Below are 25,825 nucleotides of genomic sequence, written 5' to 3'. Positions count from 1 at the left end.
TTTCCTAATGACATGGAATGGGGAATAACCCACCCATACCAGACAATTTCACGTATCCCTTCCCTGCAGAGACCAATGGACACTGAAGGGGAACCTTGCTGTGCGCCGTCTACTGCCGTCTCATCACAGATACCTGGAGAGGATTGCAATCACCACGAGCACACGCAGGCGCGCTCTTATATCTACATTTTGCCTATGCCATATCCTGTAGAATAGTCTACAGAGTATTTGTCTTTGTCCTATATACCCCAGTGGTGCACTTGTTTTTTCATTTACTGAGGCTAATTTATGCAGCTGCCATGACCATTTTATCCTGACGGGGACTGACTGATGTCTTTACCATTTCCCACTACTCTATCACAAGAGCCTTTCGGAAGCACCTGCATCAACGCGCAAAGGAAGGAGCCCGTTGTTTTCTACCGCGGACATATGAACTCAGGACATTACGCTTTGGATAAAGGCTGCCCGTAGCCATGCAACGGCACCTCACATCAAAGATTCTGTGGGGAAGAAGATGCTGCTTTGAAACTGGAGCATTGTTAAACATGATGTAGAGGTTCCTTCCGGCTAAATCGGGTTGGATTATGTATCCCGTGATAGGCTTGCTGGCGAGTTTACGTTGCACTGTGATTTGAACCTCAGTTTTCCTAAGGTGATCCATGCCTCTGTGTTTTTGCCTTTGTCAACATGTCCCCAGCATCGGCTGCCACGGCCAGTGAGAGCAGCACCACTACCGTTCCAGAGGAGGACACAGAGGAAAGCCCCCGCGAGGAGGTGAGAGAAGAGAACCGCGTTGTATACCTTCAATTTTGCGCCTGCGGCTGCACGAGAGCTGCTAGGCGAATCGTGCAATTGGCAAAATAGTTGATATTCATATCACAGCTAAATCACCCATAACCTGAGCCCTAATCTGATTCAGAGATAGCGGCTCAATTACCCACGTATAATAACCGCATTACGCGCTGCAGCTGCACCAATACGGTTTTTACCGTTTATCATGTAAATTATAAATAGCCTATAATTTTGACCATATTATTCATTCAATATGTTGTGTTAGCTGTGCGTGAGTTTGCGCTTGTTTTTGTCTCGTCTCCAGCCACTGTAAAACATCCCCGTTATATGGTCCCTTTCTGGTGGGTATCAAAATGATTGACAGCCCTCTGTCTGAGGAGATATCGTAATGACAGGCTATAGGCCACAACTCCTGTCAGGGCAAGGGATTATTAAAGCCCTTTAAATATTCATTTATACAGCAATAGTAACATTCTGGACGCATTTCACAAACTATTATTATTTGTAATTGCTACAATGAACCCTTGTTTTTATAGTGTCCTTCTGATCAGGGAACACTATTGTATAATTGTTTTTAACTGCTGGTGTTTTATATTTTGAGGATTTAATAGAGTTTATTATCAGTTGATAGGATGTGTCACTAACCATTTTAATATATTCATTAGCTTACATTCACAATTCCCGTTACACTTCTGGACTAAACATAAGACTGAAGAGCTGACAATTCCAATCAAGTAGTAGGTTTAAGTATCAAGATGTGCTAATGTTTAGTCAAACTTTTGTTTTAGTTGGGCATCTCTTCCATTAGCCTTTCTATTACACTAAATTATTTTTATGTACCACAGAGCCAGTCTTAACAAGAGAGAAGTGTCAGCTTGACAGAAACTCAATTGGGGGTAATTCCACGGTAACATAGTGATGCTGAGACTCCGATTTTTCACTTTAAAATGTATGTAAAACAAAAACCAATGATTGCAAAATTAAACAATAAATACAACTCTTTGCACGACAATTAACAACAATTAACAATTTCCACTGAACATTTTACAAAAACGCATTTTACTTGAAGAACAGTGCAGATGCAAAGTTTGGTAACAGAATGAGGGTTTGTGCTGTTGATGCCATCATTCTGTTACCAAACTTTGCATGTGCAACGTTTTCTCCTAATTTCACAAAATGGTTGTTTTATAACATATTGTACCCTATAAAAATATGTCATTTACAAGTGGAAACGCCATGTCACAGGTAGTGTGAATGAAAGCCTGTCAATCTGACAGTGTGAACCCAGAGAAACCCTAAAGTAATCGGGTAAAAAGTGGGACACTTCTTTACCCTCACTTTGTGCTTCATCAACACCATTTGTTGAACACACCTCTGGTGAAAATCAGACCACCTGAGAGTGTCATCATTATGGCTGTTTTCAGCTCCTACAGAATTCATTAGGAAGTAGGCATTATCCACAAAGAAGACATTATCCATGAAGTAGGCATTATCCACCCACACAGCAAGACAATCATTTTTCATATCATTATTTCATTGTATAGTATTAATTCAGCTGCCTCCACATTGTTGATAATGAATTCCCTAGCTTCACCATTTTACCATGAAGATTCCCACAGCTTTCATCAAATGAAGCTTAAAATGTCAGGCGAAATGACTGCAATGCCTTCCTAATACGATGGATTGATTTTTGCTATGCATGATATACATCGGACCAGAATAGATCATAAGACCAGATGGTACCTTTCCTCAGGCACCTCGAGATGCTCAGAGCTTGAACATTCCCTACTGCCATAGGTAAGGGCAGCCATGCTGTATAACACAATGTGAAACATTATCTGTTGGACACCAGGCAAATGCACAAAAATAGTAGAAGAAATAAAAGTATTTCCTTCAAATTAAAAGTCTAAAAGAAAATGTAGTGCAATATCCACTGTGCAAACACAATGTGTATCCCTTCAAAACTGTAGAATGTTAGATGAGTACCAAAGGACACCCCCATCCTCTACAATCAATCATGATCTCATGTCATGCTGCTTCAACTCATATTACTTTATGCTCAAATCAAAAAGAGGGCACAACAGCTCCATGCAACAGGAGCTGGAAAGTGTGTTATGTTAGATTGATTACGGTGCTGGCTAGAGTTTATCCACTGCCAGTGAGTGAATAATATTCCATTGCAGTAGCATATCAACAGAAGGGGAAGTTCAGTGCTAAGCCCTCTGCCCTGTGGGGCGTCATGTTGACAGGGGGCATAGGGACCATGTCATGTGACAAGGTAGGGGGAGGATAATTATGGAGAAGGAACATCTATTATTTACTCAGTGCTGTCATGTTAGGAGCATGGCTTGCTCATTTGTTTTTCTGCTCACGACATATCAGAGATGGTCTTTTGTAAAAACCTGGAATACAGTTTGGCGAAACCTGTATTTAAATCCCCAAAAAGGTTGTCTATACAGTACTATCCTGTATTATACACTGGGTGGTTCGAGCCCTGAATGCTGATTGGGTGAAAGCTGTGGTATATCGTATACCATAGGTATGACAAAACATGTATTTTTACTGTTCTAATTACATTGGTAACCAGTTTATAATAGCAATAAGGCACCTCAGGGTTTGTGGTATAATATATACCACGGTTAAGGTCTGTATTCAGGCACTCTGCATTGCTTCGTGCATAAGAACCACACCCCCTCGTGCCTTATTGCATAAATAACCTATGCAACGAAAAATAACCATTGAAGCATGATGCCTCCTCTTCATAGCTGGTTGCAATGTCCTGCCTACCCTCTGTAGGCCCATGTTTAGTTCCAACAAATTAATCCACTGCCAAAAGTATCACCCCATGATGTCCAGGCAGCGAGCCTCCTGTACTATACACCATTAAGCCAATCAATCTCTGCCCCCTGTGTGATGACTGATATGCAAATGTAGGAATGGACTGCGCTATAATCCAACCATCCTGAGGCTTTTAGATCCCTTTCCAAGTGTGTGGGCAGGCTGCACTCCCATAAGGCGTGACCAGCTCCTGATGCAGGCACTGGGGCTTGCGGTGCCCTGGGGTGGAAAAGGTACCACCAGCTTCATTGCGCCTGGATGAAATGGCTGCATGATTTCTTCTGGATGGTTTGCTCTCTTAACGGTTCACAATTTTGGAATCCAGTGTTTTAGATATCTGTTTAAATAAATACTACTTATATGAGTAAAACATTATTTTGTAGCTAATATAGCTAATTTCACTTTTATTATGCTATTGCATATTTGATCAGAAGACTCCTATATACACAAACATAGGGCCATAAACTGGGAGTGCTTCACACTCACTTGAAGTTGCTGGTAGTATCTGTGAGATACTTCATGGCGACAAATGCATTACATGTTTTCTCAATGGCCTGGAATGGAAACAAGCAGATTCTCATTAAAAGGTTGAGAGTTCAGATGAAGTGTGTGAGCCGTTTGATCTTAACAAGCAAAGACATGATCAAGCGGCTCTCTGCTTAGGCATAAGATACGTTAATGCACTTAGAATGCGGACTATTTCTCTAAATATTTCATGTGTTGCAAAGAGCAGGTGCTTTTAGTGTTTCTATAGAGTTATTTCAAAGATAGCTATTATTTAAAAAATCCATTGGTTCATTCTCATCAGGTATTTGAAATGTATTTTGTCCACAATGCTTGCAGGTATGTTTTCACAGACTCAGATTGGTATTTTCTCTCTCTGTTTCCCTCTGTGCAGCAGCGGCCCCTGAAGCAGTCGCTCAGTAAATCCCTGTGCAGGGAGAGCCACTGGAAATGCCTGATCCTGTCTCTGCTCATGTACGGCTGCGTGGGGGCCATGACCTGGTGCCACGTGACCAAGGTGACGCGCCTCTCTTTCGACAGTGCCTACAAGGTCAAGTCCATGATGTACCACGAAAGCCCCTGCTCCAACGGTTACATCTACATCCCTGTGGCCTTCATGGTCATGCTCTACGTGGTCTACCTGGTGGAGTGCTGGCACTGCCACACCCACAACCAGCTACAGCACAAGGTGAACGTGGAGAGTGTGGGAGAGCGTGTCGGGCGCATGCAGCAGGCCACGCCCTGCATCTGGTGGAAGGCCATCAGCTACCACTATGTGCGGCGGACACGACAGGTAACACGCTACCGCAACGGAGACGCATACACCACCACGCAGGTGTACCACGAGCGCGTCAACACGCATGTAGCCGAGGCGGAGTTCGACTACAGCAACTGTGGTGTGAAGGACATATCCAAGCAGCTGCAGGGCCTAGACTGCTTCCCTGTCACGAAGCTGAGGTTCACCAAGTGCTTTAGCTTCGCAAACGTGGAGTCGGAGAACGCCTACCTGACTCAGCGGGCCCGCTTCTTCACTGAGAATGAGGGCCTGGACGACTACATGGAGGCCCGCGAGGGAATGCACCTGAAGAATGTAGACTTTAAGGAGTACATGATTGCCTTCTCGGATCCGGACCACCTGCCCTGGTACGTGTCCAACTACGTGTTCTGGACAGCCGCCGCCTTCACCTTCTCCTGGCCGCTGCGCGTGCTAACCGAGTACCGCACGGCCTACGTCCATTACCACGTGGAGAAGTTGTTCGGCTTCGATTATGTCCCTGTCACACCATCTGAGGAGCGACCATACTGCCGCCACATCCCTCGGGTCAACACCATCGACAGCACCGAGTTGGAGTGGCACATCCGCTCCAACCAGCAGCTGGTGCCCAGCTATTCAGAGGCTGTACTCATGGACCTGGCTCAGCTCTCGTCAGGTGGCGGCGGCAATGCCAACACCTACTCAGTGTGCGGCGGCTACGGCAGCTATCGGCAGAACTGCGAGCGCTGCCACCGCACCATCAGCAGCTCGTCCATCTTCTCGCGCAGCGCCCTGAGCATCTGCACTGGGACTAGCCCGCGCATCCCCTTCAGCGGCAGCCGCTTCTCGCTGTCGCGGCTGTACGGATCACGGCGCAGCTGCCTGTGGCGGAGCAGCGGCAGCCTCAACGAGACTTCGTGCCCCACAGAGAGCACGCGCTGCCTGACACCGTCGGGCCAGCTGACTAGCGAGGAGAATCCGCCGGACTACCAGGACGCGCTCTACTTCCCTGTGCTCATCGTGCACCGCAACGAGGGCTGCCTGAACCACTCGCTGCACAGGAATGGATCCTGCGTGGAGACCTCTATATGACGCAGCACTGGGCCTCCCAGTCCAAACCTGAACAAGGAATGTAATGTTACTGTCCTTTCTCTGGGAGGACACTGACTGGATAATGAACCTTCCTTTTGGATCTTTTTTTCCTCTCCATTAGCCCACAGAACAGATGACACACCAGTGGCATTCCGGAACCCTTCCAGACCTCTTCCAACACTGTTTATCAAAGACAGTACTGAGTTAAATACACATTTTGAATGCTCACTCCACCTTTTCCATAACTTCCTTTGCAGCCCAGCTCATCTCACATGAGATGCCCTCCAGTGATATGTTCATCATAGTAAGTAATAGACTATGTAACTATCTCAAAGCATGTATGAAAAAAACACATTCATTGGCAAAATCAGACAGTCTGCGACAAATGGACATAATGATCTGAGAATGATATTTGGAAGGACATATGTTGCGCGGAATGCACACCACCACCATTCTGGACCAATCACAATGCTCTGTTCATATCAGTTTGTGTTTCCTTAACAAAAGTGTCATGTTAGCTTCCACACTATCTATAAATAGAGAACATGAAAAAGCAAAGTACACTAACAGACATTTGGCCAGAGAATAAACTCCACCTTAAATCGTAGTGCATTTTGCTGTTGTCATAACCAGGTAGCAAAGAACTTCAATTGGAACATCTGTTTTCAAAGTTGGATAAAATGTGTTATTTTGTAAGTCTTAGAAGGGATGTCTTGTGACTGAAAATCCCCAACACAGCTCAAGACAGCTCAATGGTAGAGGCCTCCGACACAGCTCGACTAGAGGCCTTCATTGGAGATGACTCATAAGAGGGGCATGAGTTTAAGGAACATAAACATGATTTATTCAAGCCTTAGAGAGCAATTTGGAGATGGGAAGGAAAACCATGGCGCCACATTAAATAATTGAGAGCAAGAAAAGTTTAAAACATCTGACTTATTTTTCTAGTAAATGCATTACTGGATATTTTAAATGATGTTGCAGATATCAAAGTAAATTCATACAGTCCATAATTTGTTTCCCCTCTAGCTCATGGTTCTCAATGAAAAGCCTTAGACGCAGATCTACATTTTTTATTAAAACATTACAATTTGAAACACATTTGGGGCTATGTGATGGTGTAGTTGTTTGTTTTGAGGCCAACAAGAGATCTTTTTACGGAATTAATGTTCTTTCAAGATAATGATGATGAGAGATACAGCAGTTACAACATCCAGTTAATTAGCAACGGGAATCAAATATCACAGGATGCAATAACATTCCCACTTCCTGACCCTCTAAATATAGTAACATAGTCAGATCCATGAATAATTTAGATCAGGGGGACTAAATGGTACAAATACTTCAAACTGAATCCATGAGAGAAGTCTTTCATCGAATAATTTTCGTTACTGTCAAAATGACTGTCACTCTTCACTACATGTTAATGCATTTCTGATTGACTTAATACATACAACATCAATGTGATTATATCATGTCAGCTCAGCTGTCAATAATAACCTCAGCATTGCATATCTCCTATTTCCAATTAATATTTGAACACAAAATTATTATTAATTACTATATGAACAATCATTTCCTTCAAACTACCTCTTCTTTGTTTTTGTGATTTAAGTGCCTGACTGTGGGTGCTTTAAAGTTTGGCTTAAAACCACACCTAAACCACATAGCACACCTACCAATTCATCCAAAACTACACCTTAACAACATACTGTAGCTCACCTAACCATTCATCCAAAACCATACCTAAACAACATACTGTAGCTCACCTAACCATTCATCCAAAACCATACCTAAACAACATACTGTAGCTCACCTAACCATTCATCCAACCAACCAACCAACCAACCAGAAATACAAAGGCAGCAACAGAGCAAATCAACTTTCACTGCATCTCTTCTAAGTAGCAATATACTGATGAGACAGGACATTTAATTGAGGCTGGCACCAATGATCAGGCCCTGAAAACTTCAAGATGTGCTTTGTCTATTGTCAGAAAAAGTAGGTTTAAAAGCAAGACCAAGTGCTGATTCTGATGATGCCTATCAGAAACAGCCAGACAGCCATCACAGAGACCCAAAATAGACTGAGGGCTGTGTTCAAACACTGATAATGTCAGCTTTAGTAATAAACCAGGAGGATTTTTGAAGATATGAGAATAAACATGATCACAACTGAACAAATGTTCTATGTACTAATGGCTTATTTCCACTAGCAAAGTCTCAAAGCAAGGCAAGGTACATTTAAAAATAAGTTCAATAAATGTGTAGAATTCACACCTAGGACCAATCACTTATAAAGTACACAGAAAGGGTGCCCAGCTCATGAAGTGAAAAATCCAACCCACTTCTCCCAGTCCACTGAAATATACGCACACATTTTGTAAATAACTCTTTAAATGGTTTTGAAGGTAGCGGTCAAAGGGCTTTGTTGCTGTGATCAAACTAAAGCTAACCCTAGGAGCTGGAGTCAATATGGCCCGGGATAAGAGCTAAGCTGACAGCTAGCCAGTCACTTCTGGCCCAGAGGCCTCTGCTATTTAACAGAAAACAACTCTGATGAATTCAGGGTGACGGCAGAGCTCAGTAATCTATGCCCAGGACTCATACTTACAATTCACACATTGTCATTAGATCTATATACACAAAGGATAGATAGGCCTTTCTCCATTTTATGTATCCTACTGACCTCAAATTCCCGTTCTTATCTCAGAAATGACTAGCATTATTGACTGATGTGGATATGTGATTGAATTGACTGTAAACATTGGATTGACCACTTAATAATCCAATGCTGTCAAAGATAAACTCATTCTGCTCATTCTGAAAAAACATACACCTATTTTGTGAAATCCGCTGATCATCCCACGAACAAAAATTGCATTAACAATATACTGGTAGATCTCTAGCAGAGAGTGTAATAGCATTTCTTTCTCTTGATGCGTTTCTTCCTTGCACCCTACTACCTTTATAACGTCACTTGCTACTGGCCATTTTAGGGAACTAGATGCGAAGCAATTAAAGGAAGTTGTTCAACCTCAATCCCATTTTCTCGACAATAAACCAAAAAACACTTTAGCTATACAATAAAGCAGCAAACAAAAAATACACACCAGTCATAACCACAAGACACTGAGTCCTGTCATGGTTAGTTGTGGCTCACCTCATCTAAAGCGCATCTATGCAACCCCCATAACCAACTCAGGAGTGTAGTCAGGATATCCACCTTACATTTGTCATAAATTCTACCCCTTAACCTTTTCTTATTATCCCTATCAGCTGACTTGACAGTGCTGTTTGATTTGTTTTCCAGATAGGAGGCTATGAGGATGCACTTAAGTGCCCATATTCACAGTCTCAGAGTAGGAGTGCTGATATAGAATCATTTTTGCCTTTCAGATCATAATGAAAAAGGGGAGACCTGATCCTAGATCAACACTCCTAGGTCTCGGTCTGCTCTGCAGTTCCTTAAAGTGTCAGAGGCTTTGACCGTGTGTATCAGCTGAAACGAATGGTGTCCTTTATGGGGTTTTAATCACGGCATGTGACACAGCTCTGTAACCATACTGATGCTCCTATAGCAGATGATAGAAGGTTATTATAACCTAGCTGGAGGTCACGCACGTCATGGGAAGCACAGTTCACTCAGTCACAGAATGCCCTCTTTATTTAGATCACTCCTATTATGTCTGGGATGGGCTGAAGTTTGGAAACAGCAGATAGTGAAGCCCCAGAGTTTTAGACTTCAACAATGGTCAAAAAAAGATAGTGATACCGGCATTACAGACTCAATAGTCCATTGCTCACTGACCAGCCTCTCACTAATAAAAAAAAAGTTCATTTAATGTAGATAAAACAGTTATATCAGATGGCGTCACTGTGATATGTAATTGTGTACAAATACAAGTGTTTAACAGTGCTATGTTTACTAACCATAAAACCATAAATAGTATACAAGTACAGCAAACCAAGGTTATCAAACTGAGTTTTTTTAATAACAATTCAAAAACTGAAAATCTTTTCCTACCACAGACTGTTAACTTCAAACCCTTTATCCTAATGTAACATAGAACTAGGCTTGCAAAATTCCGGTAACCTTCCCCAAAATCCCGGTTGGTAAATTCCCAGAAACAGGAGGGCATAACCAGGAAATCCTGAATCTTCCAACCAGGATTTCTGAAAGACCTGGGAATTTTGAGAAAGTTAGCGGAATTTTGCAACCCTACATGGAACCCTTTATTGTGTGTATAAAGTGGAGTAATACCTTATAATACTGTATGTACTCTCACACCCAGAATGCTTTTGGGGCTCCTCTTTTTATAATGTTGTGTATAATTTTGTGGCTTAAAACAGGATTGCAGGAGAACGATTTTGTACTGTAAGTAATATAGAGATTGTAGGTTAGGACTGTCGTCGTGTTTCTTGTGCTTAGTCGATTGTGTCACCAGTAAATGCATAAAATGTGGTGTTTTATTAAACACTGCTAATCCTCAAATGTACTCGACAACAGGGAAGTGTTTCGGGTTTTCAGATCAACAATCGACACATTTCTATATAAAATGGTGTTGTACAAGGAAAATGAATCTTGTAAATACAGTACAATTTCAATTGCAGACCCTGCGGCCAATCTGATGCTGTATGAGATATACACTTACTTTGCAATGGCAGAGCACTGTTGATTATTTCCTTCAACGTTATTGGTATGTTTTAACACTCTTTCTTGATAGTGGAAAGGCTGGAAGAGAACACATTTGAGTATGGAGGTCAAAGATTTGAGTGCAGACAACTTTTTACATAAGGAAGCCAACCGCTGACTTATTTGATCAATATTCCACTATCTTAGACTGTCATTCAGGCTAGTTACATTGGTTGTGTCCCAAATGGCACCCTATTTCCTATGTAGTGCTCTACTTTCAAACATATCCCTCTGGGTTTAAAGATCTATGTGTTCTGGGTCTTGGTCAAAAGTAGTACACTCTCTAGGGAATAGGGTGCCATTTGAGACACACATTTGTTAAGTTTATTCTGACCATACTGAGAACATTTCTCTGCCTGCATTATTCTTACTCTCTCAATGTCATCGATTGCTGGTCCTTGCAGCAAGATCTACAGTCAGGAAACATGTTTTGTACTGCCTAGGTAAGGTGGATCACAGGTTGAGTGTGTGACTACTAAATAATAAATATAGGGCAAAACTGCAAGTCTGCATGTACAGTTGAAGTCGGAAGTTTACATACACCTTAGCCAAATACATTTAAACTCAGTTTTTCACAATTCCTGACATTTAATCCTAGTAAAAATTCCCTGTCTTAGGTCAGTTAGGATCACCACTTTATTTTAAGAATGTGAAATGTCTGTATAATAGTAGAGAGAATGATTTATTTCAGCTTTTATTTCTTTCATAACATTCCCAGTGGGTCAGAAGTTTACATACACTCAATTAGTACTTGGTAGCATTGCCTTTAAATGGTTTAACTTGGGTCAAACGTTTCGGGTAGCCTTCCACAAGCTTCCCACAATAAGTTGGGTGAATTTTGGCCCATTCCTCCTGACAGAACTGGTGTAACTGAGTCAGGTTTGTAGGCCTCCTTGCTCACACATGCTTTTTCAGTTCTGCCTACAAATGTTCTATAGGATTGAGGTCAGGGCTTTGTTATGGCCATACCAATACCTTGACTTTGTTGTCCTTGAGCCATTTTGCCACAACTTTGGAAGTATGCTTGGGGTCATTGTCCATTTGGAAGACCCATTTGCTACCAAGCTTCAACTTCCTGACTGATGTCTTGAGATGTTGCTTCAATATATCCACATAATGTTCGTTCCTCATGAATTCCTCTATTTTGTAAAGTGCACCAGTCTCTCCTGCAGCAAAGCACCCACACAACATGATGCTGCCACCCCCGTGCTTCACAGTTGGCATGGTGTTCTTCGGCTTGCAAGCCTCCCCCTTTTTCCTCCAAACAGAATGACGGTCATTATGGCCAAACAGTTATATTTTTCTTTCATCAGACCAGAGGACATTTCTCGAAAAAGTACAATCTTCGTCCCCATGTGCAGTTGCAAACCGAAGTCTGGCTTTTTTATGGTGGTTTTGGAGTCGTGGCTTCTTCCTTGCCGAGCGGCCTTTCAGGTTATGTCGATATAGGACTCGTTTTACTGTGGATATAGATAGTTTTGTACCTGTTTCCTCCAGCATCTTCACAAGGTCCTTTGCTGTTGTTCTGGGATTGATTAGCACTTTTCACACCAAAGTACGTTCATCTCTAGGAGACAGAACGCGTCTCCTTCCTGAGCAGTACGACGGCTGCGTGGTCCCATGGTGTTTATACTTTCGTACTATTGTTTGTACAGATGAACATGGAACCTTCAGGCATTTGGAAATTGCTCCCAAGGATGAACCAGACTTGTGGAGGTCCACAATTTCTTTTCTGAGGTCTTGGCTGATTTCTTTTGATTTTCCCATGATGTCAAGCAAAGAGGCAGTGAGTTTGAAGGAAGGCCTTGAAATCCATCCACAGGTACACCTCCAATTGACTCAAATGATGTCAATCAGCCTATCAGAAACTTCTAAAGCCATGACATCCTTTTCTGGAATTTTCCAAGCTGTTTAAAGGCACAGTCAACTTAGTGTATGTAAACTTCTGACCTACTGGAATTGTAATACAGTGAATTATAAGTGAAATAATCTGTCTGTAAACAATTGTTGGAAAAATTACTTCTGTCATGCACAAAGTAGATGTCCAAACCGACCTGCCAAACTATAGTTTGTTATTTAACAAGTGGAGTGGAAGAAAAACAAGTTTTAATGACTCCAACCTAAGTGTATGTAAACTTCTGACTTCAACTGTATATTGACACTATCACAATGTTGCCTTGATGTTGCATAATACAGTTACAATGACCGCAAACCAAATCTGTGTATCAAAAGTGAAAAAAGGCTAACTCAATAAAACAGCTTGTGAAATTGTTGAAACATAATGTGTCTTTTTACATACGACATATAACATGTACACACTGAAACCCATGTGGTAGAAGAATATAAAGCCTATATTTACCAGTATATCCAACTTTCCAACCTAATTTATATGCTATTATAAACTAGGTGGTTCAAGCCCTGAATGCTAATTGGCTAACAGCCGTGGTATACCACGAGTATGACAAAACATTTATTTTTACAGCTCTAATTATGTTGGTAACCCATTTATAATAGCAAAACGGCATCTTGGGGGTTTGTGGTATATGACCAATATACCACAGCTAAGGGCTGTATCCAGGCACTGCGTCGTACCCAAGAACAGCCCTTAGCCGTGGTATATTGGCCATATACCACACCCCCTTGGGCCTTATTCCTTAAATATATAACTCCACTTTGTACATTTACTAAACATTGAATACAAACAATGAGTAGCTTACATACAGTGAAGGTGCCCCATAGCTCAGTGGTGGATCTCAACAACCTGAAGTCATCCCAGAATAACACCTATGTCAGTATTCATCCCTGACCTTCGGACCAAGCCCATTTATTACATCCTAATAAACTGGGGTTATTTTCCATGGGCCAAAGGTACAGTGGTGTAGCCTATTTAGCTAAATTCTGATTTCAGTGGTAACATCGCTACATTTAACAACTTTGCAGATATGAAACAAATAGTAGGCATCCTGTCTAGAATATATGACAAAGTGGCACTTTGGTGAACACAAATGGGCTGTATGTTTATACGAATGAATGAAAATGTATTTTCATGTCAAATCGCCAGCTGGCAACCCATCCCCCAATGGGATTAATTGACACATAAACAAACATTACAATAATTCACTGTGATAATTCAGTGATGATTCTTCTTCCTTGTATTTAATAATGCTCTGAGGTTTAGGCTAGGTTCTCATCTGTGTTGTGTTTCCTGTGTGCTTGGTTCCGATTGTTGCGTACCACCTGGCTGATGCAGTAGTCGCTCTCCTGGCCCACCTCTGTCAGGCGGATATCACACTCCACCATGCTGCTGTTGTGACACATGCCCTCCTCCAACACTTTACCACCATCCTGAATGAACACACACAATGCACACTGCAGTTGGTTAATACACCACAGATATTGTATGATGCCAAACGCATCATCATCACCACAGTTTTTGCTCAGCACTGAAAGTGCGCCATCTTGAAAAGCTGACATATTACAATCCTAAAAAGGTGTCTAACAGTGGACTAACACTAAAATATAGTTTATTTGAGTCAGATTTTCACTTAGTCTCCCACTGACATAAGTGCATTAAGTGGGAGTTAGGATTCTCACACTGCCTGGAGAAACTTGGAACAGCTGGGGTCAAGGCTACATTGTATGTAATAGGACATGAAGGATGGTTTCAGTCCTTGAAACCACTGGCTGAATTTACTGTGGGCTACAGTATCATACAAGGCCTCTCCAATGGCCTATTGTACTGTCAACAGTGTTTTATTGTCATGTCTGAGACAAGCGTTTTTCTATTTCAGCGTACACTATACCAAGGTCAGACAGACATTTTGATGTACGTGACAGTTTTGCTATGCGGGTGATTTTTCACCCTGTGCACTCCAGTTCCACTTCCTGGGATGAACCTGACATCTGAAAGGGGAAGCTGCACATGAGAGAGGGAACAATACATCCCATTGGAAAACAACTCCTACTTAGCTTTCCATTATTGTGTATTTCTGGCATGCATATGAATAATTGAAGATGCAAACAGCTTGGATTGTAGAGCTAACATTTGCCTGTTTACTTTCCCATTGGAACCAAGTCTGTATAAAATGCCCTCTCTTTGTTGCATGTTTGATCCGTTATTTGTAGTTGTTGAACTATAGTACCACCTGAAAGGTGTTAGCAGCAGATATAACGTGGATGCTTCGTTATGCCTACCATATTACAACTTGACTTACTGTTAAATTAGTGACAATTGTTAAATGTTGAATCAGTAATGTGTTTCACTGAATCTAAAGCTGAATGATCTAAAACAAAACAATGCCAACCTTTAAAACAGTACAGTACTATACAATACAGCAGACAGATCATACGATGTAGTTTGTGTCTGAGGTAAGCGCCAGCACTCACCATACCCAGCCTGTTACAAGACAGGTTGATGCTCCTCAGCGTATTATTCTGGACCAGGACTTGGGATAGGACCGTGGCTGTGGGCTCTGTCATTTCGTTGCCTCCCAGGTGCAGCCATTTCAGGGTGCGGTTCTTCAGCAGGGCCTGGGCGATGGCCTGGCCACCTTCGTCCCCCAGCCGGTTCAGACGCAGGTTGAGGGACAGCAGGCTGGAGTTCTTGGCCAGGGCATAGGCTATAGCCTGGGCCCCCAGCCCCCGAATGTTGTTGTCGTAGACAGTGAGTCTCTCCAGCTTACTCCTGGTTAGTTTAATTTAATTTGCAATAATTACAGGAGAAAATGTGATAAAAGGGAAGGATGAAATAGTATGAAAAAATGTATCAAAATAAAGTTTTTAATGAAAATATGTAAATCATTATTTTAATATGTTGGAAACCCGGAAAAATATTGGCACTGTTTGCCGGACCTCAACTTCATCTTGGGCCTCACAACACCAGTGCCATTATATCCTCCTAACACTGGCTTTATCACTTAAAGGGAACACGTGCAGGTGAGGTAGGCAACCTGACAAAATCACACCTGTTGAGCAGCTTGCCGATGGCCCGGGCGCCCCGGTCCCCGATAAGGTTGTGGGAGAGGTTGAGCTCCCTGAGGGACGGGTGGTCCAGGAGGTTGTTCACAAGCTGACGACACTTCTCGTCATCCACTTTGCTTTGGTGGATCCTCAGCACCTGCGGCGATAGCATAGTATGGGGCGGGTAGATCTACGTGTTAAAAAATATATATAAAACAGCAAGCTGGAATCAAACGTCATTCTTTATATATAAATATATAAATATATAAAACAGCACGCTTGAATCAAACGTCATTCTTTATATATAAATATCATAATATATAAAACAGCACGCTTGAATCAAACGTCATTCTTTATATATAAATATATAAATATATAAAACAGCACGCTTGAATCAAACGTCATTCTTTATATATAAATATCATAATATATAAAACAGCACGCTTGAATCAAACGTCATTCTTTATATATAAATATCATAATATATAAAACAGCACGCTTGAATCAAACGTCATTCTTTATATATAAATATCATAATATATAAAACAGCACGCTTGAATCAAACGTCATTCTTTATATATAAATATCATAATATATAAAACAGCACGCTTGAATCAAACGTCATTCTTTATATATAAATATCATAATATATAAAACAGCACGCTTGAATCAAACGTCATTCTTTATATATAAATATATAAATATATAAAACAGCACGCTTGAATCAAACGTCATTCTTTATATATAAATATCATAATATATAAAACAGCAAGCTGGAATCAAACGTCATTCTTTATATATAAATATCATAATATATAAAACAGCAAGCTGGAATCAAACGTCATTCTTTATATATAAATATCATAATATATAAAACAGCACGCTTGAATCAAATGTCATTCTTTATATATAAATATCATAATATATAAAACAGCACGCTTGAATCAAATGTCATTCTTTCCTCTGATAGAACAAAATGTGATGCTGTGGGCTATTATCTTTTAACAGTTTTGCTCAATTCATTCTGATCAACCTAGCAATTACGACACAGCCCTCACTATTGTCATTGGTTGCACTAATTTAACTGTTGGTCTACATAACCTGGGTCAAGCATTCATGACGCAGTGATGTCAAGACCTTGGTGTTTTTTTACCCAATAAATGACTTGGAGGATATACATATGGATTGTGTGACTCTCTTTGTTTTTATAGCTTAGTTTATTTTCCATTAGTCAGCACCTCTACATTAAATCATTTTCTCTGGGTGTGCACCAGCTCATGCTTTTTATGTGGTATTATATTATGCCAAGTAGCCAAGAAGCAATGAATCCCTGTGCTGTAGTATAATAACAGTTGTGTCATACAAGGAAAGGTGTTTAGGGTTTCAGCCTCAGGTATTGTGGTACTTCCTTTGATGTAAGTAGAGAATTATAATACGTCTGTGATACTGCAGTTAGTTTCACCTTATTTCAAACAGAATCTTTATTACTGATGCTTACTGAGGAAGTGTATGACACAGAGCAGAACAGAAATGCCCCAGACAACCTGACTCCATCCTGTATAGGAAAGCAGAGCAACAAAGCCAAAGGGCACCATGCCAGTGAACACTGAGAGGCAGTCGATCGATACTCACCCTCAAGGTCTTACAGGACTTCAAGGCCTTGGCCAGAGACTCGCAGTCGCGGAAGGTGAACTCAAAGAGGTTCCACTCAAAGTTCATGCCGCATCCCTTGACCCGGTAGACCACGTGAAACTCCTCCAGGTGGCTCAGCTTGTCCAGCAGGATGCCAAAGTCAAAGTGGTCCATGGATGGCCCATCCATGCCCATGTCGCTGGCCGAGTCCGAGTTGTCATCGTCCTCTGACTTCTGGGGTTCCTTGATTGGCGGCATCAGCTGTGAGATGTCCAGCCTCTTCACGTAGTTCCGGCACAGAGGCACCATGCCCAGCACCGTCTTGGGGTCAGTGGCATCAGGAATGTAGAGCTCGATGATGTTCTCCAGGTGCCTCTCAAAGAACATGCGCTTCCAGCTGTGGCCGTATGAGGAGACGTCACACAGGCCCCAGCGCTGTTTGCAGCAGCGCTTCCAGTAGCCGTCGTCGCTGATCAGGTTGGCAGTCACCTGCAGGGGCAGGGACGGAGAGAGCCTCTCCAGGACATAGTCTTTGTGCCTGGGAAGAAGTTCTTCGAGGATGGGCTTCTCTGTGACCAAGATACAGAGGTTGAATTATGTGATCAAATAAACAACTGACTTGATTCATTGACTGAATAAATTACATAGAACATATATAATAAAACATACCCTCAAAGTTTCTCACTATGTGTTGCAGGCAGAGGTTGGATAAAAGGGGCACTACAGTGAGGGACCACTCTGGATCTTCTGCAATGATCCTGCGCATCTTCCTGGGGTCTGCAGCCAAGTTGAGTTTTGCTACTGGGGGATACATGCCAGCCCCAGGAGACTTGGACATTGTTGCAGTCATGCTTGGGAATTTTGGGGGGAATTACCTGTTCAATATAAGAACAGAGTTTAACCAGAGAGAATTCTCAAAATGCAATGTTAGAGTTTGCAAATAAACCAGTCAAATATAGTATTACTGCCACATTAATTTAAAAATATCACAAACACATTTGAGCAGGGATTCTGTAACTTGTTAGGCCCTATCTATCTAGCTACCTTGAACTAATGCTGGCATTATCAGCCCTTCCAAACATGAGAGCTAAGGTTAGCCTAACTAAATTTGTAACTTATCAGCCAGCTAACGTTAGCTAACTTTAGCTAGCTAAGTTACTTGACATAGCAGGATAGCTAACTTTTGCAATGCATAGCTACCCAAATGCTGCAAATTCTCTATTTATCTGATAACGAGTGCACATGTTAGCTAGCTAGCTTACCTTGTTTTGCCTTTGCTCGACCGACGTTGCCGTGGTTACAAACAAGCACACTTGCTCGTGGGAGAAACGCCCCGGGTGGGAAGTGGTTTCCACTAGAATCCACAGCCACAAAGGCAAATTGGCTATATCGTAAAAATGTATGAAAAAACAGTTATGTCTAGTGTTAGGCATACGTTTAGCAGTGTCATTATGGTTAGGTTTCACATTGCATTTTAAGAATATAAATTGTAGAAGTAGGCAGAGTTTAGCCATAATTAATTGTTTGTTGCATCAGGAGTGTCAAGCAGGGACAATCTGGTCATTTAGTTGCAATGCGCGTAATACATCCATATACTGAGTGCATGAATGTTTACCTATTATTTTATTATTTCCAGAACCAGAATTATGCATAATTGTTTTACTTCAACATAAAGCCAAACAAATCATAATTCTTAGGGGTGACCAACATTTATGCAGTAGCCAACAGCAGATGTCCCTCCTGTTTCTCTGTTCCCCAGGAGTCAGCAGCCAAAAATAGTTTGCTTCCATGTGCATAATTTATATTTCCATAAAACATTTGAAATTGGTGGTAGAAGTACTGGCTAGTTATCAGGGGTTGAAAAACCAGTACAAGATGTTGATACCATGTTACCCTACAACCCCAACCCACATCCTTAATGAATGTAGCCAGTAGATAGACACAATAAATATCATTTATTTTATTGACCTGTCTGTTTTATGAAATCAACAATGAGTGGGTGTCATGATTCCCCATTCATGTACATATAATGCATTCACAAAAAGTGTACAATCCCAATCTCAGTAGTTAGGCAAAATGTAATTCAAAATAAAATCTTGTTAGTTTGGCTTAGATAGCTGTAAACAGTATTTTCCAGTGTTTCCCTTGCCACAACGGGTTACTGTAGCTGGAGGTCAGTTGATTTCCTGTGGAAGTGAATAACCCAGCCATGTTGGGTGCTGTCAACGGCAACCAAGTAGTGTCCATGGGACCTGCTAAAAGAAGAGAAAACCGCAACTTCAAGATCTTACTCTCAGGGTAGTAACACCAAAGCAACACAATACCAGTGAGCAGGAACAATGTCTCAATTCAATTAATGGTATAAAGCTGACATCCAGCGTGCCTTTGTCTGAGAATGTAATGTCATGACTGATGATAAACTGTGGACAAAGTGTCATGTATTGACAGAAAGTGAACAGCGCTAGCTGCTCACACACTATATTTGTTATGTCTGGAATATATTGTGGCACCTGGTCGTTGACCTTGGATATCTTGGTGAGTTTGATCATAGGAAGGAAGTGGGCCTGCCTCGGAATAAAGGGGTACCTCAGGCCATCAGTCTTCAGACACTTAGTGTGTATGCGGTCACACTTATAACCACAAGGAAAGCAGTGGACACCATCCAGACAGCACACGCTCTAGGAAACAGCAATATACAAGTTCATGCTTTGATGTTACACATTTTAAGTAGAAATGTTTAATTAACAATGCTGTTTATAGAAATATGACTAACTTTACTGTGTAGTTACTAATGTAAGTAGAACGTAACAAGCATGAATTACATACTATCCTAATAACAAAACTGAATAACGACAATATATTTTTACAATATATATTTATCCTGTTATCCAAGATGTAAAGTTACAGTAGACCAGTGGTCTCAAATTACCGGCCTGCGGGCCCAGATTCACAAAACACGCAAAACCGTCTCACGCAAAAAAACATGTAATGACCTTGGTTATATCTAAGATATAAAATACTTTTATCCGTAGGTTATTTTCAATATGCTACCACCTTTAATAACATAAATGGCAACAAACAAACAACATGCGACTGAATCCTAAGTAGCCATGTCCTCCTCCCCAAAAAATGTCAGTTAAGAATACATTTCTTCTTAAGAAGGTTTTGTGAATCTGGGCCCTGTGGGCCAAATGCTGTCCTCTGGACTTTGGGGAAGAAGATCAAATGTGGCCCGAAGGCAAAATTAGTTTGAGACCCCTGAACTAGACCATGAAGCAAACATACAAGCAGAAAGACTACTCACATTGGAAAATGGACAGCAGCTCCACCCGCCCTCGGGGTGACAGCAGCAGGGCAGATATTTGAGCAATCACAGTGCACCATAGAGACAGAGCTCTCCACTGCTGCAGAATTGCTGCAGCATTGCTCTGGGATGATATCAGACTCAAGTGGGGGAGAGACAGGAGAGCGTGGTTCCTCTGCAGCCACCTTGTTCAGCATGGGCACACTGCTCTATGGTTGGTAATATTTCGCACACATCTGTTCCGTGGTGTTGCAGCTGTATCCGGACAGGCAACAGTGGGTTATGTTAGAGCAACACTACTTACAAACACACTGCCTAGGAAAACAAACATAGTGAAAATAAAAGTTATGAGGTGATCTGTGAATACCTTGTAATTCATATGTAATGAATCTCTAATATCTCTCAGTGAGGTCTGATGAGGGTCTCGTTTTGACCAAAAAGTTGGTTTCACCATTGAAGAACTACATCTATACTAGTGGTGTCAAATTTGTTTCGTACTCATTCAGGGAAGGGACAGCAGGCGTATCCTCCATTGGTCATACAGCAGGTTGACTGATCAGAGCAGACCCTGCCACCACTAACACCAATGCAGCAATATTCCACATCCAAGGACAGAGAATAAAGTGTTATAGAAGCATTGTTTAATATGCCAAGATTGAAATGAATTATATTGTGACATACTGAATTATTTCAAACTGCAGTTTCACTTACCAGGTAAGGTAAGCCTATGAAACAACGTAAAGGGTGACTCCTCAAACAACGTAATTAAACAACGTTAAGGCAGACTCCTTAAACAACATCATTAAACAACGTAAAGGCAGACTCCTTAAACAACGTAATCAAGCAACGTAAAAGACGACTCCTTAAACAACGTAATTAAACAACGTAAAGGGCACCCCCTCAAAAACATATTTTTATGCTGCATAGTAGATTTAATCTAACCACTTTTAATAAGGACCTAACTGGGCTAACCTGATGTCAATGATACTGACCTCAATTAGGGCTAATTTCTTCATCCAGTGTGTTTTTAAGTTGCTGACACCATTCAAACCAATGAGGGTTTGGAACGTTATAGCCAATTATCTCAGAATTATATTTTTGCAGATAGAAATGTATAGTTCCAATCTCTCAAAATTGGTTATTGATCAATAACCAAATGTTCAATTATGCAACAAGGATATTCCATTGCCCTCATTAGTTTAACTGGTTGAGGATTAAAGGTGAGGTGAGGATTAAAGCACTATGAACAAGACAATTTCAGCCAGTAGAGCTGATTCTCATCAGCAAAAACCCTTTTCCCTGATTTATGTTCAGCTGAAGCTTGGCTGGCAGCTCAAAGACATCCCTGCAGGGAACCTGCACAGTCATGTCACGCCACGTCTCACAACAAAAGACTATACACGTGTAATTACAATTACTGTCTGCCATCTTTGTTTCTGTCTGTAATGCAACATTATATAAATTACCCTCAAAGCACTCGTTTGAGTAAATTACTACTATCCAATCATGTAGACCTACTGCTCTTATTAAAACAATGATTTGATTACATCACACCAAGCTACAATGTATTAATGTTATAAGTATTATAAATCTTACTCAGAAGCTGCCTTAGCAAGGCAATTGGGACAGGACTTGGGCAGTGAGCTGTGCTTGGTGCAGAGTGGAGTGGACAGAATAGCTTACCCTGCATGCTACGCAACACATACTGTACACACTCAACACACAGAACTGTAGATGCAGTGTAGCTGTGTGCCATGATCCTGCTGTGTGGACCATTTGTGAGCAAGCTGGCAGATGGAACGAGGATTTTGGATAAGATGCATTTGGAGAGGATCCATCATCCATCCCAAAGCATCTAAACAAGCAGATTCTCTAGTCAAAAACCGTGGTGGTACTACAACACATGTCTTGCTGCTGCAAGAGAGTCTTTATTGTGTGTTGAATGAAAGAATCACACACCAAAACATAACATATCTTAAATCTAATCAAAGAAAAATTGTCACATGCGCTGAATACAAGTGGTGTAGACTTAACCATGTAATTCTTTTTTACGAGCCCTTCCCAATGATGCTGCAGAGTAGATTTGACAAATAATGATACAAATTAAATAGTAACACAAGAGGAATAAAATATCATACACAAGAATGGAATGATCTACAGGGACTACCAGAACAAGATCAATATGCAAAGCTATGAGGTATTTGAAGTAGATTTGTACATGAAGGAAGGGTAAAGTGACTAGGCATTAGGATATATATATATATATATACACACACACACACAATGGGGCAAAAAAGTATTTAGTCAGCCACCAATTGTGCAAGTTCTCCCACTTAAAAAGATGATAGAGGCTTATAATTTTCATCATAGGTACACTTCAACTGTGACAGACAAAATGAGAAGAAAAAAATCCAGAAAATCACATTGTAGGATTTTTAATTAATTTATTTTCAAATTATGGTGGAAAATAAGTATTTGGTCACCTACAAACAAGCAAGATTTCTGGCTCACAGACCTGTAACTTCTTCTTCTTCTTTCTTCGTTACCTGTATTAATGGCACCTGTTTGAACTTGTTATCAGTATAAAAGACACCTGTCCACAACCTCAAACAGTCACACTCCAAACTCCACTATGGCCAAGACCAAAGAGCTGTCAAAGGACACCAGAAACAAAATTGTAGACCTGCACCAGGCTGGGAAGACTGAATCTGCAATAGGTAAGCAGCTTGGTTTGAAGAAATCAACTGTGGGAGAAATTATTAGGAAATGGAAGACATACAAGACCACTGATAATCTCCCTCGATCTGGGGCTCCACGCAAGATCTCACCCCGTGGGGTCAAAATGATCACAAGAACGGTGAGCAAAAATCCCAGAACCACACGGGGGGACCTAGTGAATGACCTGCAGAGAGCTGGGACCAAAGTAACAAAGCCTACCATCAGTAACACACTACGCCGCCAGGGACTCAAATCCTGCAGTGCCAGACGTGTCCCCCTGCTTAAGCCAGTACATGTCCAGGCCCATCTGAAGTTTGCTAGAGAGCATTTGGATGATCCAGAAGAAGATTGGGAGAATGTCATATGGTCAGATGAAACCAAAATACCACTTTTTGGTAAACAAACTCAACTCGTCGTGTTTGGAGGACAAAGAATGCTGAGTTGCATCCAAAGAACATCATACCTACTGTGAAGCATAGGGGTGGAAACATCATGCTTTGGGGCTGTTTTTCTGCAAAGGGACCAGGACGACTGATCCGTGTAAAGGAAAGAATGAATGGGGCCATGTATCGTGAGATTTTGAGTGAAAACCTCCTTCCATCAGCAAGTGCATTGAAGATGAAACGTGGCTGGGTCTTTCAGCATGACAATGATCCCAAACACACCGCCCGGGCAACGAAGGAGTGGCTTCGCAAGAAACATTTCAAGGTCCTGGAGTGGCCTAGCCAGTCTCCAGATCTCAACCCCATAGAAAATCTTTGGAGGGAGTTGAAAGTCCATGTTGCCCAGCAAAAGCCCCAAAACATCACTGCTCTAGAGGAGATCTGCATGGAGGAATGGACCAAAATACCAGGAACAGTGTGTGAAAACCTTGTGAAGACTTACAGAAAACATTTGACCTCTGTTATATACCCTTTGTTGGCAATGACAAAGTATTGAGATTAACAAAAGTTTTTGTCCAAATACTTATTTTCCACCATAATTTGCAAATAAATTAATTAAAAATCCTAATGTGATTTTCTGGATTTCTTTTTCTAATTTTGCAGTCATAGTTGAAGTGTACCTATGATGAAAATTACAGGCCTCTCATCTTTTTAAGTGGGAGAACTTGCACAATTGGTGGATGACTAAATACTTTTTTGCCCCACTGTATATATAAGTATATATAAGAGTAAAATAAAGAGCAAAGTATTACACGTTAGTACAAAAACGAACAGAAACAGACAAGAAACACACAACCCAATAATGATGATCGATTTAGAGCCATGAAGCCTATCTGAAGAGTTGGACAATAAAACCTAAACATCACTTTCAGGTTACACTTTACATACTATACATTCTCCCAGACGCCGCAGAATAAATAATGAATTGCAGTCTAGACACACAAAAAAAACAGCTAGATCAGCCTTAGCAATTATGCCATCCTCAGCCTATAACAATGGTCACCAAGGCCTGGAGTTGACCGTCTATGACAGGAACCAGTGCTAGTAGGTCTTATCAGTTGCAGAACTAGAGAGGCTCCAGAGAGGTGGGTCTGGGACAACAACAAAAGACAAAAAGCCAATAGGTCCTAATGTTCTGTCTGTAACCCTCATCTGGAGTCTGTGTAGCTACCTCTCCCTGATTCCCCCTGCACTCTGTTCTACTGCAGCCACGGTTCATTGAGTGGAGCTTGTTTCTTCAAAGGGTTTGCAGTGAGTTCAGAGGCATGTCAGTTTGGCACAGTAGCACTATGCTGATTCTCCTAACAGCCCCAAGCTAATATAGAAAAGTAGGAATAGGATGTTTACTTAACTTAAAGCTCACGATTTGACAGTATGCATCAATGACATGTCATATACACATTCCTATTAGTATTTAGGTTCTAAAATATAGGGCTAAATTATATGGAGTGGGGGAAGGGGTTAGGCAGGGGCAAATGCTTTACTTTATCATGACACTGAAGGCCTAATGACATAATATGGTGTATTAGGAGGATATTCGCTTAATTATGTAATAAGATGGGTAATCCTACTTAGTAACTTAATGGGACATGACCGGTCACATGGTGCGACCCAAACGCTCAGCATGACGAGGGGGGGGGGAGCAAGGAAGAGAGAGGGTAACTGTTCTTTTCATGACACATCATGGTAGAGGCTCCTGGAGGAGATGGAGGGATGGAGTGAGGGGAGCGACGACTCTGACTAGGGCCCCAGGGCTGACCGTCACTGTCGCCCTGGTGTAACGCAGTCTGACAGACACACGCTTTCCTTGCTCTTGGCTTCTAATGAACTGGCATGACATGGGCCTTCTCCACAGAGCAGTGGAGGAAAGGGTCTCCAGAAGCAGGCACTGAAACGCGCCCGGGATATCAACCTAGTGGGGGTGAATGAATCAGTGCTGGCGATCCCAGGCTGCATCTGCTCTAGCCTGGAACTGAAGAATAATGTGTGGGGAAATCCAGTGTCATCTATGAGTCTTGCATGGCTTAGTGATGTTGTTAGTTAGGCTTTGCTCTTTTAGTGCAACCTCTTGTCCCCATTGCTTTGTGTCTGAAG

At 41.6% G+C, this 25,825-nt stretch overlaps 2 protein-coding genes across 4 annotated transcripts; one reads left to right on the top strand and one right to left on the bottom strand.

Annotated features, from left to right (window-relative positions):
- Window positions 1-83: 83 nt before the first annotated feature.
- tmem151ba (transmembrane protein 151Ba) lies at window positions 84-12,952 on the top strand. The gene is made up of 2 exons (XM_020496277.2): window positions 84-774; window positions 4,529-12,952. Exons 1-2 carry the CDS (start codon window positions 688-690, stop codon window positions 5,978-5,980), a joined length of 1,539 nt encoding a protein of 512 aa, XP_020351866.1. The 5' UTR covers window positions 84-687; the 3' UTR covers window positions 5,981-12,952.
- On the bottom strand, window positions 7,039-22,871 carry drc5 (dynein regulatory complex subunit 5). Of its 3 annotated transcripts, none has more exons than XM_020496278.2 (7): window positions 18,529-22,871; window positions 17,936-18,141; window positions 17,267-17,835; window positions 15,640-15,824; window positions 15,062-15,359; window positions 13,910-14,020; window positions 7,039-10,714 (listed from the first exon to the last, which is right to left on the bottom strand). In XM_020496278.2, the coding sequence occupies exons 2-7, from the start codon at window positions 18,114-18,116 to the stop codon at window positions 10,631-10,633; spliced, it is 1,428 nt and encodes a 475-aa protein (XP_020351867.1). In that variant the 5' UTR covers window positions 18,117-18,141; window positions 18,529-22,871; the 3' UTR covers window positions 7,039-10,630. The 3 variants fall into 3 exon arrangements, with proteins under 3 accessions (XP_020351867.1, XP_020351868.1, XP_031692830.1); XM_020496279.2 differs by having other exon boundaries at window positions 15,640-15,791; XM_031836970.1 differs by lacking the exon at window positions 18,529-22,871 and having other exon boundaries at window positions 17,936-18,506.
- Between the last annotated feature and the right edge of the window lie 2,954 nt (window positions 22,872-25,825).

This window comes from Oncorhynchus kisutch, linkage group LG12 (genome assembly GCF_002021735.2).
Source record: "Oncorhynchus kisutch isolate 150728-3 linkage group LG12, Okis_V2, whole genome shotgun sequence".
NCBI classification, from domain to species: Eukaryota; Metazoa; Chordata; class Actinopteri; order Salmoniformes; family Salmonidae; genus Oncorhynchus; species Oncorhynchus kisutch.
This window is presented reverse-complemented; position numbering and strand designations above follow the sequence as displayed.